This window comes from Ochlerotatus camptorhynchus, unplaced genomic scaffold, assembly GCF_037179485.1.
Source record: "Ochlerotatus camptorhynchus isolate MF236.1 unplaced genomic scaffold, CSIRO-AGI_Acam_v1.1 ptg000275l, whole genome shotgun sequence".
NCBI lineage: Eukaryota > Metazoa > Arthropoda > Insecta > Diptera > Culicidae > Ochlerotatus > Ochlerotatus camptorhynchus.
Window position 1 is genome coordinate 295,463 of NW_027040764.1, and position 15,411 is coordinate 310,873.

General features: G+C 37.7%; 1 protein-coding gene across 1 annotated transcript in view; it reads right to left on the reverse strand.

Annotated features, from left to right (window-relative positions):
* Window positions 1-15,411, reverse strand: part of LOC135706208 (GTPase-activating Rap/Ran-GAP domain-like protein 3) — a 205,007-nt gene that overhangs the window by 62,615 nt on the left and 126,981 nt on the right. Inside the window, exons 6-9 of the mRNA XM_065227772.1 lie at window positions 9,531-9,762; window positions 9,120-9,218; window positions 8,827-8,930; window positions 8,103-8,217 (exon numbers count right to left, since the gene is read on the reverse strand). Of these exons, the coding sequence (XP_065083844.1) occupies window positions 8,103-8,217; window positions 8,827-8,930; window positions 9,120-9,218; window positions 9,531-9,762 (550 nt within the window). The remainder of the gene's footprint in view (window positions 1-8,102; window positions 8,218-8,826; window positions 8,931-9,119; window positions 9,219-9,530; window positions 9,763-15,411) is intronic.

Below are 15,411 nucleotides of genomic sequence, written 5' to 3' on the forward strand. Positions count from 1 at the left end.
TTTTGACTAATTTTAAGTTTGAAATATGCAAATATGCTTTATTTTAGGACAGCTATCGATGAAAAAAATAATCTTATCCGGGTCCTCCTCACTATTCCGGCGCAACCTTCATACCGCAACTATAGGTACACCACTATTACTGGAACACCTACCCTACCTCTCATAAGTTACAGCCGTTGGATACATCCGTTTACGTGGTGTTGAAGGATACTACAATGATGCTTGTGATGACTGGTTGCTTAATCACCCGGGCAAGAAAATTTCCATCTACGATATTGCAGAATGCTTGGGATTTCCATAGGATTTCCCTTCAAGTAATATGAAGAGTGGATTTAAATCGGCTGGGATTTTCACTTTTGACTGAAATTTCTTCGCGGATGAAGATTTCCTATCATCTTTTGTGACCGACAGGTGGCAAATACCGGATGTCGCTAATTTCGAACAGCAAATAAATGTTGATCTCGCATCGCTTTATTTGAAACCTGTTCTTGACGCACCGTGCTTCTCAACTGCAGCGGTTTCAAAGCAGAGATCAGCTTCAGACCATTAGAAGATATTAGATCGTTCCCGAAAGCATCACCAAGAAAAAACAACCTCGAAGGACGCAAACGTGGAGAAACAAAAATACTTCCAGATACCCCGATAAAAACAAAGGCTATCCATGACTCAATGAGCGTCGCAAAGTGGGTCAGCGAAGCCATTCGCGTGGCCAAAGCCTCTAGTGCCGTTGGTTTGCTTCCTACAGCTTTACAATTCTGTATAAAGTTGCTCAGTATTAAAAGCGCCATCTTTTGACAGTTTCATATTATTTCATTTTCACGCCGCATAGGTGGCGCTCTAGTCTATCTTTTGAACGGAGCATCCTAGCTGAGGGATTTATTCGACAAAGTTGTGTAATTTGCAGTGTTGAGAAATGATGTCGAAGACATCAAAACTGTATGACTCACATTAAGCAAGATATCAGCCAATTAAAAAAACTAACCTCCAAAATTGCAACTTTTCCTCTTTTCACCTATATACGTCAAATGTATAAGTTTTATAGTTTAGCATAGCATATCATAGCATAGCATAGCATAGCATAGCATAGCATAGCGTAGCATAGCATAGCATAGCATAGCATAGCATAGCATAGCATAGCATAGCATAGCATAGCACAGCATAGCATAAGCGATTGCACAAATCATGGGGGGCTATATAATGGTCAACCAATACATTTTGCAGAAAATATCGTGTGTTGTCGTGAAAAAAACAATTGGGACTAGTGGGTTTTCCCACACATTAAAACCTGCAAATCAAACATCGCATTATACATCTGGCCACATCCTTACAATCGCAAGGGATAGGAAGGAAAATTAGTCCAATATCTACTTAAGAAGGTGCAGGGAACCCATACTACCTTCAAAGATGCCACGGGAGGGAACATTTGTGTTAGTAGGAAATGGTATATATTCGGCAATGTAAAGTGAAGGCTATGTGAAAATGTAAACAAAATTAAATTAATACAAAAAGAAAGATCTCACCAAAATGATCTGCTATAAGCCTGTATTAATATGTTGTTGGGGGGCGACCCGGCGTAGTGGTTAACATCCATACCTCTCACGCCAAAGTCACGAGTTCAAATCTCACCCCCGGACAAGTCACGAATGACCCAAGAGTGTTAAAGTGACTATAATAAAAAAAAAAAAAAAAAAAAAAAAAAAATATGTTGTCGAAGCTGTTTCATGCGTCATCTTTGCCAATACTCTCCAGCAAGCGTTTTGTTTTCACACCGAAGCTATGAGACCATTCACCATTCTTTCGCCTGCACTACTGTATTGGAAGCAAACCGCAGGACTCACAGCAGAATGCGCAGACCCTTCAGTGCTTGGAGTACATCTGATAACCAACACCATCATAGAACGATTAGAAAACCCAACACCTCCGACGCAGGCATCGATCGCTTCACTATGCCACACATTTCTGGTCCGGGAGCACACGCGAAGAAAATAAAACAAGTATGCAGATAGCGACATCTCTTCTGATTCTTGCAAACACGATGAATCACGTTTCCTTCTCGATTCGAAAACTTCCCAGAAAGCGAGAAAACCACCACAATCACACACGCATAACCGTCCGGGAGGCAAAGTGCCAGCGCTAATCAGCCAAATGCAACCGAAAACAATTAAAGCACAAAACAGAGAGCAAACTTAAAACAGAACCGTATCCGACGGATTTCGAAACTCGAATCCGTCAAATTTATAAGTTTTATACTCAGTAAATTATCAAAATGGTTTGGCTCATCCAATAAAATATCTCAGAAAAGTGATGTATGAAAATGCCAATTACTCAAAATCTAGTAAAAAGTAGCAGCAATTTTTTTATAACAGCGATTAGTTTTGGCCTTTTTGGGTAAAATAACGACTACAGTTCAACAGGCAACTGCAGGCATTTTCATTTAACATCATTTGAATATTGTAAATTCGTTCAAATTTGTAGAAATTTTGCTACACAACTTTACCAAAAAAAAAACCTTCGTTCAAAATATAGACTCGAGTGCCACCTAAGTGGCGTAAAAATGAACTACAGTGAACTTTCTACAACTCGATATTCAAGGGACCATCGAGTTATAGAATAACAATCCCAAACACAATCGATATCACAGTAGCCATGACATTAATTTTTACTACGGTTCTATAACTCGGTATCGGTTGTTGTTGTGGAGAGTTGACTGTAATACGAAACTGTCCAAAGATGGTGCTTTTAATCCTGTAAGAAGCAAACCAACGGCGCTAGAGGTTTTGGCCACGTGAATGGCTTCGCTGCCCTCACTGTGCGTCGCCAGAAACAATGTGACCATCCCTTCCTTTCCAAACAATTTCCAGCCATTGTGTCCCAGTCTTATTATCCTCCTGTTTCTGTGCCCCTTTGCCCCTGCCCAGCCAGGATTTGGTCAACCGTCCGAGAGTAGTATCTGAAGGAGGCTTCAGAAACCAGTTTTCTACCTAGCACATTTCAATCGAAATTGTTACCCATTAACCTCGAGCCCACCACGAGTAATTGTTACACTGGAACCTCCTTTTACGAACCAAACCGGGGGTCCAGATTTTGGAATCAGGGTGACGTGTAGGAACTGGAAATCCATGCCTGACGCCATTTGAAATCCAAGATGGCGGAATCCGGTTCATGAAAAACTGGAAAATACTGTCAATACCCCACAATATGGGTGTTTTTGAAATCAGGGTGACGTGTAGGAACTGGAATTCTATGTCTGACGCCATTTTTAAATTCAAGATGGTGGCATCCGGTTCATGAAAAACTGGAAAATACTTTCAATACCCCCACCATATGGGTATTTTTGGAATCGGAGTGACGTGAAGGGATCGGAAATCCAAGCCAATGCCATGCCATTTTCCAGTTTTTCATGAACCGGATGCCGTCATCTTGGATTTCAAAATGGCGTCAGATATCTGGTTCCTTCATGGCACTCCGATTCCAAAAATACGCATATAGCGGGGTATTGACAGTATTTTCCAGTTTTTCATGAACCACATGTCACCATCTTGGATTTCAAAAAATGGCGTCAGACATAGAATTTCAGTTCCTACACGTCACCCTGATTTCAAAAACACCCATATTGTGGGATATTGACAGTATTTTCCAGTTTTTCATAAACCGGATGCTGCCATCTTGGATTTCAAATGGCGTCAGGCATGGATTTCCAGTTTCTACACGTCACCCTCATTCCAAAAATACCCATTCTGTGGGGTATTGAAAGTATTTTCCAGTTCTAAATGAACCGGATGCCACCATCTTCAATTTAAAAATAGCATCAGTCATGGATTTCCGGTTCCTACATGTCACTTCGATTTCAAAAATATCCATATTGTGGAGTTTTTTAGAGAATTTCCAATTTTTTTTTAAAAGTTACCGGGACCTGCCATCTTGGCTTTCAAAATGGCGTCAAACATCGATTTCCGGTCCCTACACGTCACTCCGATTCCAAAAATACCCATATTGTGGGGTATTGAAAGTAATTTCCAGTTTTTTATGAACCAGATGCTGCCATCTTGGATTGAAAAATGGCTTCCGACATGGATTTCCGGTTCCTACATGTCCCTCCGATTTCAAAGATATCCATATTGCGGGGTATTTCACAGTTTTTCGAAGATTCCCAAAATCGCAAAACAACTCGTTATTTGGAATTTACTTCGTAAAAAGAAAACTCGTTATTTTGGATTTACTTCGTAAAAAGAGGGACGTAAATTGAATACTGTGTAAAAAACAAACACTTCGTAAACGAAGGTTTCAGTGTACCCAATACTAGCCTAGAACTACTGCTGTTTAAAATGTAAAATCAAACATTACTGATTTTTGGCTCCGCAAAGTGTCACCCACGACCGAGCCTAGTAAATAAACGGACTAGTTAAAAAAAGCTGAAGATATTTTAACAACAGAGAAATGTCGAGATCTCGAGGATAAAGTATCATTACAGACTATGGACTTCAAAAAATCATCAAGACTATAGAATTTGGAAAATTATTTTTGAACCGTTTTTAAAATTTGAGAATTAAGGATTGGTTTCAATTAAAAATAAGTCTCCAAGTTAAAGTCCAAGTTAAAGTTAAAACCTCTAAATGAACGAAAAAAAGATCCTGCATTTGGAAGCAATTGATGAATGGATGAATCTGTAAGAAAATAGTTAAATTTTCAGATTGAACCAAGTTTTCAGAATTCTAGGTACAAGTTTAGTATTGAACATAACATAACATAATATAAAAAATAAAGGGAGAGGTTAACATCGCAAGCGGATTTTTAAAAATATTCAAGATCCTAGACATAAGGACCTCCTAAATTCCAATTTTGGGATTCAGAAAATGTAGGGACCTTTACTTGGACACATTTTGTAGATCGTGGACGGATCAAAACATTTCAAAATCCTTCCAGTTTAAAAAATCGTTAAACTGTTGTTAATTATCATTAATTATTTAGGACAAAATAGACATACTAGTACAAAACAAGTTAAGGACGTAATTGAATTCCTTGATATTTCGAAGCTTGCAAATACTCATTTCAGCTAAAACAATGTTTTTCTAAATTATGAAATAGTTAGATGCCATGATCAAATTTTGAATTGGTAGGATACAAGAAAAGGTTGCAAAGAATGTGTTTGACATATTAAACCTGTTTATTTCACTTCATGAGAGTCACAATCAGCGATTTTTCACAAACACACTCACTCACTCAGCGATCAGAAAATCGCTGATTGTGACACATAGAAAGCAAAATTTACACGTTTTATGATTCAAACGCATACTTTGTAACCTCTTCTTATAAGTTACAAGTAAAACATGCCATCATATTTACCATCTTTTGGTTTTATTATTCCGAAAAACATTATTTTAGCTGAAATGAGTATTTGCAACCAGAGGTGGCAACAGTACATTTTTTGAAAAACCATCGTCCAGAGCGAAACAAAACAGCCAGCACACGGGCGACCGTCTATAACTACATTCCAAGCGAACAGCGGAGATAGAGAATAAATAAAATCTCGCAGCCTGATTTTTCCAAACAGTTTATTGTAATGAAATTTCAGCTGCAGGCTTGCGTGTGACAGTAAATTACCAACTCCCTTATTTACGCATAATTTTAACATTTATGCTTATGAGTGGTCAGTCTTCATTCTTATCTTTTAATTCCATGCAATAAACATCAAATAAATGCAGTAATTAGCCAGAAATCAGCAAAATTCTACACGACATAAATTTATGTCGCGCGCGCCGCCGGTCTTGTCTGCTTCTTTGTGCGAAAATGTTCTGTCGCTGGCAGAAAACAGTTTAGAAATGTCATGACATTTTTGCCGCTTGCCAGTTTGTTTTTGTGTGTCGTCACAATGGTTATCGCAAAATGTATCAAATGTTAAGGAAAAAATGTTAAACTCCAGGACTCGTGCCACCACTGTTTGCAACCTTGGTTATTTCCCGGTTTTTGTTGGTTGTTCTGATTTCCTGGTTCATTTCCGATTCTCCAGGTTTTCTCGGTTCAGTGGCTACTATTTAGACTGATGAAAAATTTTATTTTTTCGCTCCACAGTGCTTAAATGATTTCAAATCGGGTCCTGATTAGCCTCCCAAAGTTACAACTCACTTGGTTAGAAACAGACTTCGCACAAGCCGTTTCAAGTTTACATGTAAATTACTATGGGAAATCTCAACTTTTTGTTCATTGCCTTCTAGTATTTTGCCATATTGAGCTGCGAAACAGTTTGATAGCCATTCTTATAGAAAATTTTCAACGTTGCTGAAGATCGTTTCTATGTAAAACGAGACAGGAAAAAGTTATTAATTATTTAAGAGATTGGTAAACTAATGACATGATCAAGCAGCTGCTCTGTAGGCAACACTGTATTTTGCAGTGTGACATGGTAGCCATGATTTTTGTGTCCTATTCAACGCCCCAGAAACACCAATGTTGCCTGCTGAGCAGTTGATTGAGCATGATCATAAGACATCAGCGCATTGAACCTTTGATAGCTTTCGATCCTTTCATTTAATCAAAAAGTAATCTAGAGCAAAGGTGTAGCTGGGAAAATTTCCTACAAGTAAAGTTGAAAGCTTTTGAAGCAGACCGATATGGTGAATTATTAGATAGACATGAACAAAAATCTTGGTTTTAGCATAGTAATTCCCATACAAACTTCAAATGGCTTGTGCCATCTCAGTTTTTCACCAAATGGGTTCAAATTTTGAGAGGTTAGTCAGGATCCGATTTGGAATCGTTTTAGTATTGTGGAGCGAAAATTTCAAATTTTGCATCACTCTAGTGGCTACCCTGTTGGACAAAATGATCAAAAGTTGAATTTGAAATAACGGTTGGTTAGAAATTTTACATTGGGATTACAGCTTCTACAGATGCTCGGTAACGTTTGTTTGTGAATACATCCGATTCTTCATTTGCATGGTCAAAATTTATCAATTTTACTGATCTGTGCTGAACTTAAAAATATTCTATGTAGACCATAACCTTCTTTGATGAGATTCAGATCTTTTGAAACTAGTTGCATTTAATGTTGGTGTCATTTGAATGCTGTGTCAAGAAAGAATCGGGTGTAGGTTTTGTTCATACTCCAAGGAAAACATTTTAACATATAAGCTAAAGCAGTGAACAAAAAGTTTACCTGGTCGCATGTCATGGCGGAAGCAATTAATGGATAGAAATTATTTTATCCCTCACACAGATATGTGAATGAGTGCAGGACTGCTGTACATCGATAATTGAGGTGATATTTTGTAAACCCCAGACATAAGACAAGCTAGTTTGCTGCAACAGCTTTGTACGTGGTTTTTTCCTCTGTTCGGGACCACTGCGACCAGTAATTCGATCTTTTGTAGTATAGCCCGTGTCCTTAGTTTACTGTAAGTCGTATTACTCCATCACTTTTTAGAAATGATGAAGTATTCGATTTTGATACAGTTGTCATTCTTGCCTTTATCGCATGGAGTCGATTCGAATTTAAAGGTCCCGCTATTTATACCCTTCGAAGAATGAGAGCACCCTCCAAAAGCACGCCCCTTTGTCAGTCATAATTGGATTCCTTAGCAACAAAATCAAGAAATGACACCGATAATGGCCATGCTAGAACTCTAGCCTTAACCACTTCAAACAAGGGAACAACGAATAGAAGATCAGGAGTCACATAGATGAGACTAACTCATTTTTTCATGTTTCAAGATCAACCTCAGTCCAAGCAACCCGTGGACTTATCACTTTTAACAAGGTATACAAAGTAACAAGGACTAAGATGTGTTCCTTTGATTACTGGAAAATCCTGTTCCTCTAGTTTGAAGTAGTCAGGACTAGGAATCTATGGTAGATTTTACATCCCGTAACGTACCACGAAAAGGTAATCTACCCACGTTACGGGGCACGTGCCTAAAGCCATACTGCTGATTGGTGCAGAACGAATTGAAAAGCACTTCTATCATAAAATCTCCAATCCATTTGGATTCTCCAAATCATATCGTCATAATGAAAAATCAATCACCCTTAAACCCGCATTCAACCCACCACTAGAGAAAGCAACCGACCAAAGCAATAAATAGCCAACAAACGGAGTGTCTACTTACGTGTAAATTGACTTTTAATGTTGTTCGGATTGAACTCTGGTTCCTCGCCGTTGGGTCCCTCGTCCACGAAGATGATGTTGACGATGTCGTTTCCGATGTGCCGTTTGCGTTCCACCTATATATGTATAGTAGGGTTTGTATTAGTATAGTTGTCAGCAGTGATACCGTACAGCATAAATCCAATTGTCACAGTCACCGGAAAATAAGATAACGCCACGCAACGTGTATTAGCGCGAGTGGCAGTTTTGCACCATCATGAAACGAGAATGGGAACATCTATCGATGTAACAAAAGGTGTATTTGTGTGAAGCACGTGTGCTAATGAACTGGCGGTGCAAGCTGACTCGGCCGGATGGGGATGTGGGTAGGTTTTCCAACTGATGAAACAAATCGTTGACAAAATAGGGACTGGGGTAAGGTACCGGGTAAGGGGCTGCGCTTATTTGCCAAGAGAATGGAAAAAAGTGGTACAAACGAATTACATACCTCCGGATTTATTCGTGATTAGGGCGTACATGATTTTGTAAACAAATAGACCAATCACCGATTTCTCGCAGATAAAAGCTTAATCTCGCAAACAAATTATATTAAATGGTAGAGGAATCATTCATCTACTTGATGGTGTTTTAAGTTTCCGAGATTGAGCTTTTCATTCGTAAGAAATAGTCGATTGTTTACAAAAGCGTGTACGCCCCAATCACGAATCAGTCCGGATCTAACTCACCTGCTGCCGATTGTCGCGACTGAATGGTAAAAGCGTTGATACGTGGAACATAATCTCGTGGCCTTCGTACAGAGTGTAGATTGAATATTTTCCTGTCATGTCACCTGGGGGGAGAAGAACAGAATCAGATTAATGTGATTCGATTTATTCGCATTAGAATTGGCTAATTAGGTTAAGTCAGCATTTAAACATTACACTGATTTAACTTCAGTAATTAATTCAAAACAAATTTCCTGAAATCCTTCCGATCGCCTTATGGTAAGTAAGACTTAAATTACACTGGATTTACGTACCTTTCACGTCCAAACCACCACGATACCGTTCCCATTCCTTGAGCCGCACCTTCTCTCCTAGCAGTGCCAAGAAATCGTCAAAATCAGCGCTTCCATATTCTGCGAATCAAAGACAGAGAGGGTGGAAGAGCGAAAAATTGGAAATTGATTAGTGTTTCATCGATTCCAGTAGACCAGTTTTTCCTGCTCAAACTCGACACTTTGCCGAAAATATCAGTAGCAGACGGTGAGTTACGTCAGCTTCTCCAATATGCGAATTTGGATGGATCCCCCTCTTCCATGCGGATCAGCTTGATTGAACTTTCACGCCATACTTTTTTTTTTCATTTTTATGAGCGATGCAGGTTAAATTTAAAGGCACCTCAGCAGGCATTTTTAATTCGGTTATTTGAGCCTCCGCACGTTACTTACCATTGCTCAGCATCTCGTCGTCCATCTTTTGGCCTGCCTTCATGTAGACGACACCAAACTTGAAGTTCACCGAACCCTCCTGCTCCTCCAGCAGTAGCAAATCCTTCTGGATGTCAGCCGAAAAAACCTCCTTGGGTGATTTGCTTGCATCCATAAGCGAAAAATTCGAGAGAATTTGCTTGACCGTTAGCTTCTGCTGGGGGTTGTACGGTAAGGCAAGCTTCTGAGCACCCTGGTTCGTTAAATGTCGGAAAAAGACAGAGTGAAACATAGAAAAAAATAAGTATATTATATTTAATCAGCATGGGGGCTGCCTTGGTAATGCAAATATATTGTGCTCCATTTATTACGTGGGAGAATCGCCCGGGAAGCAGATTAGTAATCCGAAATAATTTTAGTCGGCATGGTTAGTATGATTCGGTACTGAGTTAAACGAATACAACGCAGGCAAACTGTGCATTGAGACGTTTCTCGATTATGGTGATCAACTATATCCAACCGGAAAATGCAAGATTCTATTAAATATTTGCTTAAAGGTATACACAATTTGTAATGTTTCACCGCGATAAAATATTCTGTAATGTGGTCGTCGAAAGGTTTTTCAAGCCATTTTGTAATTTTAATGATAGCTAAATTTTAGAAAAAAAAAGTTTGTTTTCCCGAGTGTGTTGTGGCTAAAAAACCATCTAGTGACGGTTTTATATGAATATATTTATTTTTTTTTAATCCTGCTTGTACAGTGGATGTTTGTTTATAATCGAAAAAGAGGGCGATGTCAAAAAATTCGGGTGGATATTTTTCCCAAAAAAATAAAAATAGATAAAGTGGTGGGATTTTTCCGGTCATCGCGAACTTTGAAAACTCATAACTCGTGAACCGAGTATTGAAGAAAGAATGTTGTGTAGTAAAATGATGAGTAAACAATCCCAGTAATCCATAAAAAAATATATCCCGAGAAATGGTTTCCAATTAAATTTTCACGAAGGAGGATAATCGGGTAATTTTACATTTCTTATGACTTCATACCTAAAAATTTCTTATCTTTCACTAGTTAACATATCAGAGTGATGTATCTTATAAATTCATACTTTTTTAATCATATCTCAAATATGATTAAACAGCTCAGTTGGTTCAACTTCTCTGATTTTACTGAAATTATCATACTTTGAGAAACCATAACTCATGAACCAAGAGTATCGTTAAAATAAACATAAAAACAATTTTTATTACCCTGTTGATAGATTTTTCCTGATTTTCCGTACGATTTTTCTCCACCGTATTCGTGGAAAATATTTTTCAGATTATAGATTTAATGGATTGTTGAGATAATGTCATTATCATTTCATTATAAAACGTTCTTTCTGTAATGCTTGGTTCATGAGTCTTGACTTTTCAAAATACGTGATTTCCGGGAAAATTTTAAAACTTCATCTTAAATTTTCCATGCAATTCAAAACAACCCAACTTTTTTGATTTTTTTTTCGTGAAACTCCATCTGTGGGTATTTTTTTAAAATCAGAGACTCTGAGACTAAACCTGTCCGATATTTAAAAAAATCCCCTACAATCAATTGTAAGAACTGTCATTACATTTGATCTTAGAACCATATAATCTACATTAATCTGGACACCTTCAAATCACTTAAATCGCTTTTTCGAATGATAGCTGCAACCGGATGATGGATGTTTTGAAATCAGATTATTTTCCTCTAGAATACAAGATGAAAATTGTTATGCGAAGGGATACGGCCTTCAGTTGAAATGCGTAATGCTCTCTGCAGAATAACTGTCATAACAAATGGAAATGCATATGGTTTTGGTTCAGCCACATAACGCAAACCATTCAAAACGATTGCTGATCTTAGCTGACAAACGATGGGGAAGCATAGCCATCGCTATCAGATCTTCCTATTTATGGCACAAACCTGTTGGTCCATATTAACTATCAGAGCTATTACGAACATCCTGTATTTGGTTGACAGTCATATGAATATTCATCATCTGACGATGAATTCAACCATAAGAAAATCATCCGAAATTCGAATGCATATTGTTAAAGGCTCGAGCTATGCAATAATCATTCGAAGTATTGTTGATGTTTTGGTTCAGTGTAACTGGTGTTGCTAGATCGCTGCTCCTCTCTCAATTTCCGCTGCAGCTGACATAATCTGCGTAACTCCTTTGTCGACGACATCGAGGACGACATTCCAAGTACCCTCCTCTCGACACATTTCGATTTCATCGACAACATTCTCCACTGCGTGTCCGAACCAGTGTCTGATTTTATCGTTTACCATCACAAGCAAGGAGTAGCGCTTCAACCCAGTGTAGATGCATTGCGTTTGTTTTGAAAATCTTCACTGTTACGTACGAGCGAAATGAACAAATGAGTTCATTATACATCAACGAATAGCGGCGCCGGTGGTTTAGTGATAAGCGTGATTACCTCTCACCCCAGCAGGCCTGGGTTTAATCCTAGTCGGCGCCGCCGGGATGTTCTGAGGCATAACATCTCTGATTACGAAGGGAAGTAAGGCCATTGGTCCCCAGTTCATGAGTTGATGTAGGGTCGATAGCTGCCTCCCTGGCATCAGTAGCATTGGAGCTCAGCACGGAAGACAAGATCGACAGAAAACAAATCAAGGAAAAAAAAACGAATTAGCATTTGTTGATATTCACCAGTGCTTGATTATCCAACCCAAAATTGTCAAAATCAGAAGCGATCCTCAAAAGCAAAATAATCAAATTCATTTTGAGCAAAATGATAATTTTGAATATTGTCGACCCCAGAGCGTTAAACCGAAATATTAACATCAATTCAGCATGAAGCAATAATTTGACATCGATCTGTGTGAAAAAACCAACACGACACGTTCTTTAGCGCTATATTTGTGACAAATGAAAATAATCATTTCGCATTTGATCCTCAAAATCATCCACACCAAGATGAAGACGAATATTAATACTGATAACACACAAACATCAAAGCCACGCATAAAAAAAAAATAAAAAAAAAAAATTGACTTCGATACTCAGAGGTTGCCTTGATCAAGAGAATGCTGTTATGTCAAAATTAATATTCATGCAGGTAGTTGATCTATCTGTTAAGGTTGTCTTCATTTTCAGCTTAGTTGAGTTTAGCACACGGCGAATGAGAACGACCCAATAAAATCACTGAATAACTGTTCAAAAGACAGTTTTAACGAGTGAAATGCAGTGTCTTTTAAATTCTGTAAGTGTTGCTGAACGTTTGATATGTCTAGGCATCGAATTGAAAACATTTATTCCTTTATAATATAATGAATTTTGTGAAGCACAAGTCAAGAAATGTGGTGTTCTTATTTCAACCGCGTTTCTAGTATTATATCTATGAAAGCCACTTCCTCTTTCAATTCGATCACACAAATATCGAGGCAGTAAACCGTTCACTACTTTAAAAATGAAAACCATAGTCAAATATACAATTCTTTGCTTCACCGACAACCATTGTAAGGCATCTAGCATCAAAGTTGAGGAAGTGAATCTATTACATCTCAAAATCAAACGCATTATTTTAATCTGCAAGCGCTGTAATCTCGATATTCGTGTTGCATTGGCCAGACATAAAATGGAAAGCCAAAAGTCAAGATGAGGAGAGATGATTGATTTGTATAGCTGTATTTTACTGGCAATAGTTAAATCGTTTTTCAGTCGATATAGAATTCCATACTTCTTGGCAATTTTCTTGATGACATTGTCAATGTGAGACTTGAACTTAAGTTTGTCATCAATAATCACGCTAAGATATTTAATCTCTCGAACGCGATCAATAGTCTCATCATCAATTACAACAGAGACGTTCTCATTTACTCGATTCCGTGAAATTACCATAAATTTAGTTTTACTTGCATTTAATTTTAACTGCTTATACTTCAACCATCTACTTAGAAAACACAAATATTCATTCAAGAGTAAAACGGCATCATCTAAATCCTTAGCTGCAATGAATAACACAGTATCTGCAAAAATATTAATGTTGCAAAATCGTAAAACACGTCGCAAGTCATTAATATTCATAATAAATAACAGGGGCCCTAATACACTTCCTTGGGGCACTCCAAGGATATTCCCCACGGGACTGGAAACAGAATAATTAAAAACAGTCCGTTGAGTTCTGTCAAACAAATAGCTTTTAAACCACTTATATGCAGTATTCGTAATTCAAAAGCGCTTGATTGATCTTAACAATAAGGGCCTAGAAATTATTTCAAAAGCGCATTTAAGGTCCAAAAAAAACAGCAACAATCGTATCTTTACACTCCAAGTTATTTTTCCACTTCGCTAATACCAAATTCAATGCGGTTTGACAAGAATGACCTTCCCGATATCCCAATTGTTCTGGTATCAACAAACTATTACTATTTAAATATTCCAACAGCTGGCCTTTAACAACAAGTTCTAAAAGTTTCTCTAATGTGTGCAACATGTTGATGGGACGAAACTCTTCGGCTTTAATCGATCCAGCAACTTTTTAAATGGGGACCACTAAGGATTCTTTCCAAATTTGTGGCACATGTCCAGTTTGTAATGATTCATTAATAAGGTCCAGCAAGATGTGGCCAATGAAATGAAAGCAATCTTGAATAACTCTAAAATTAACATTATCTACTACAACCGATTTTCCTAATGAAAAACAAATAACTCTAAGTTCATCTAATGTAATTTGGTGAAAAACTTCGAATCTACAACTACTATTAACTGGCTGTTTTATTTCGTCAGGTTCATCGACAAATTCAATGGATTGATTAATCAATGAAACACTGTCTACAAAATAAAAGAAATTCTATAGCGTAGAAATATAGTGGTCCTGAAAAGGGCCATTTGGGATCCAAGATATTTACATGCTGGTACTTTCAGGATGGCGTTCTTACACCATTGCACAGTGGTTGAAATTTTGCAGATGATCAATGTTGTAGTCAGCCTAACGGAACGACTGCAGTGGTACGCCCGAAAGATGGTGAAGCTACTCAGAGAGCCTCCGATGTCCGCGTCCTTCAGGATCCTACCAAATTTGTGGTGACCATCTCCGTCGCAATTGAAACTACCATTTCGGATCGAAACGAGCAAACTGGTGTACTTGGGTTTCTCCAGAGACAGCGTGCCCAGTTGGCTTTCCTGGCAGCAGCATTACGCTGGTGATCATTGTAGTCAAACTCAGCTGTGTAACGTTACAAGGATTTCGTTGCCGTTGGTAATGCTTCTCATTCCGATGTCCACGTCCAATTTCTGGGTCTTTCAAATTAGTTGTGATGACTGTCCTCGCAGCTAATGGAATTGCAACTGATCACGTTCACTTTTTATTTTATTTATTTATTTTGGTGGGATTTTAACCCTGAAGGTCATTCATCCATTCATAAGTTCATTAGAAAAAAACAACAATCAAGATAAAAAAGGATGCATAAATACCATCCGATCTTATCAAAATAATTAAAATAAAAACTGATCGTATAAAAATCCTGCCGAATTTCCAAAATTATAAAATAGTTCTCATGAAGTGGTCTAGTTTTAGGTGCCATATAAAATTTGATGTGAAATGTACGTGAAAACATCCAAAAACTTGAGTCCACCCACGGAAAACAACGATTTTACTAATTATTCCTATACATTAAGAAAAAAAATACATTCTTCAGATCGATAATTAAGCTTACCAAGATTTTTGTTTGTCATGATTTTTGCATCCTAAATATTTTCTCATAGCTAAATTAACTAAAATAAAGATATATCCAAAGAAATAGAGATTGAAAATCGAAGATTGAAAAAAAAACAAACAAATTAATTCTAATATGCCGGAAGCATAAAAGTTGATTTTCGTGGGCCATTTGTGAAAAAGTAATTTTGCTTTC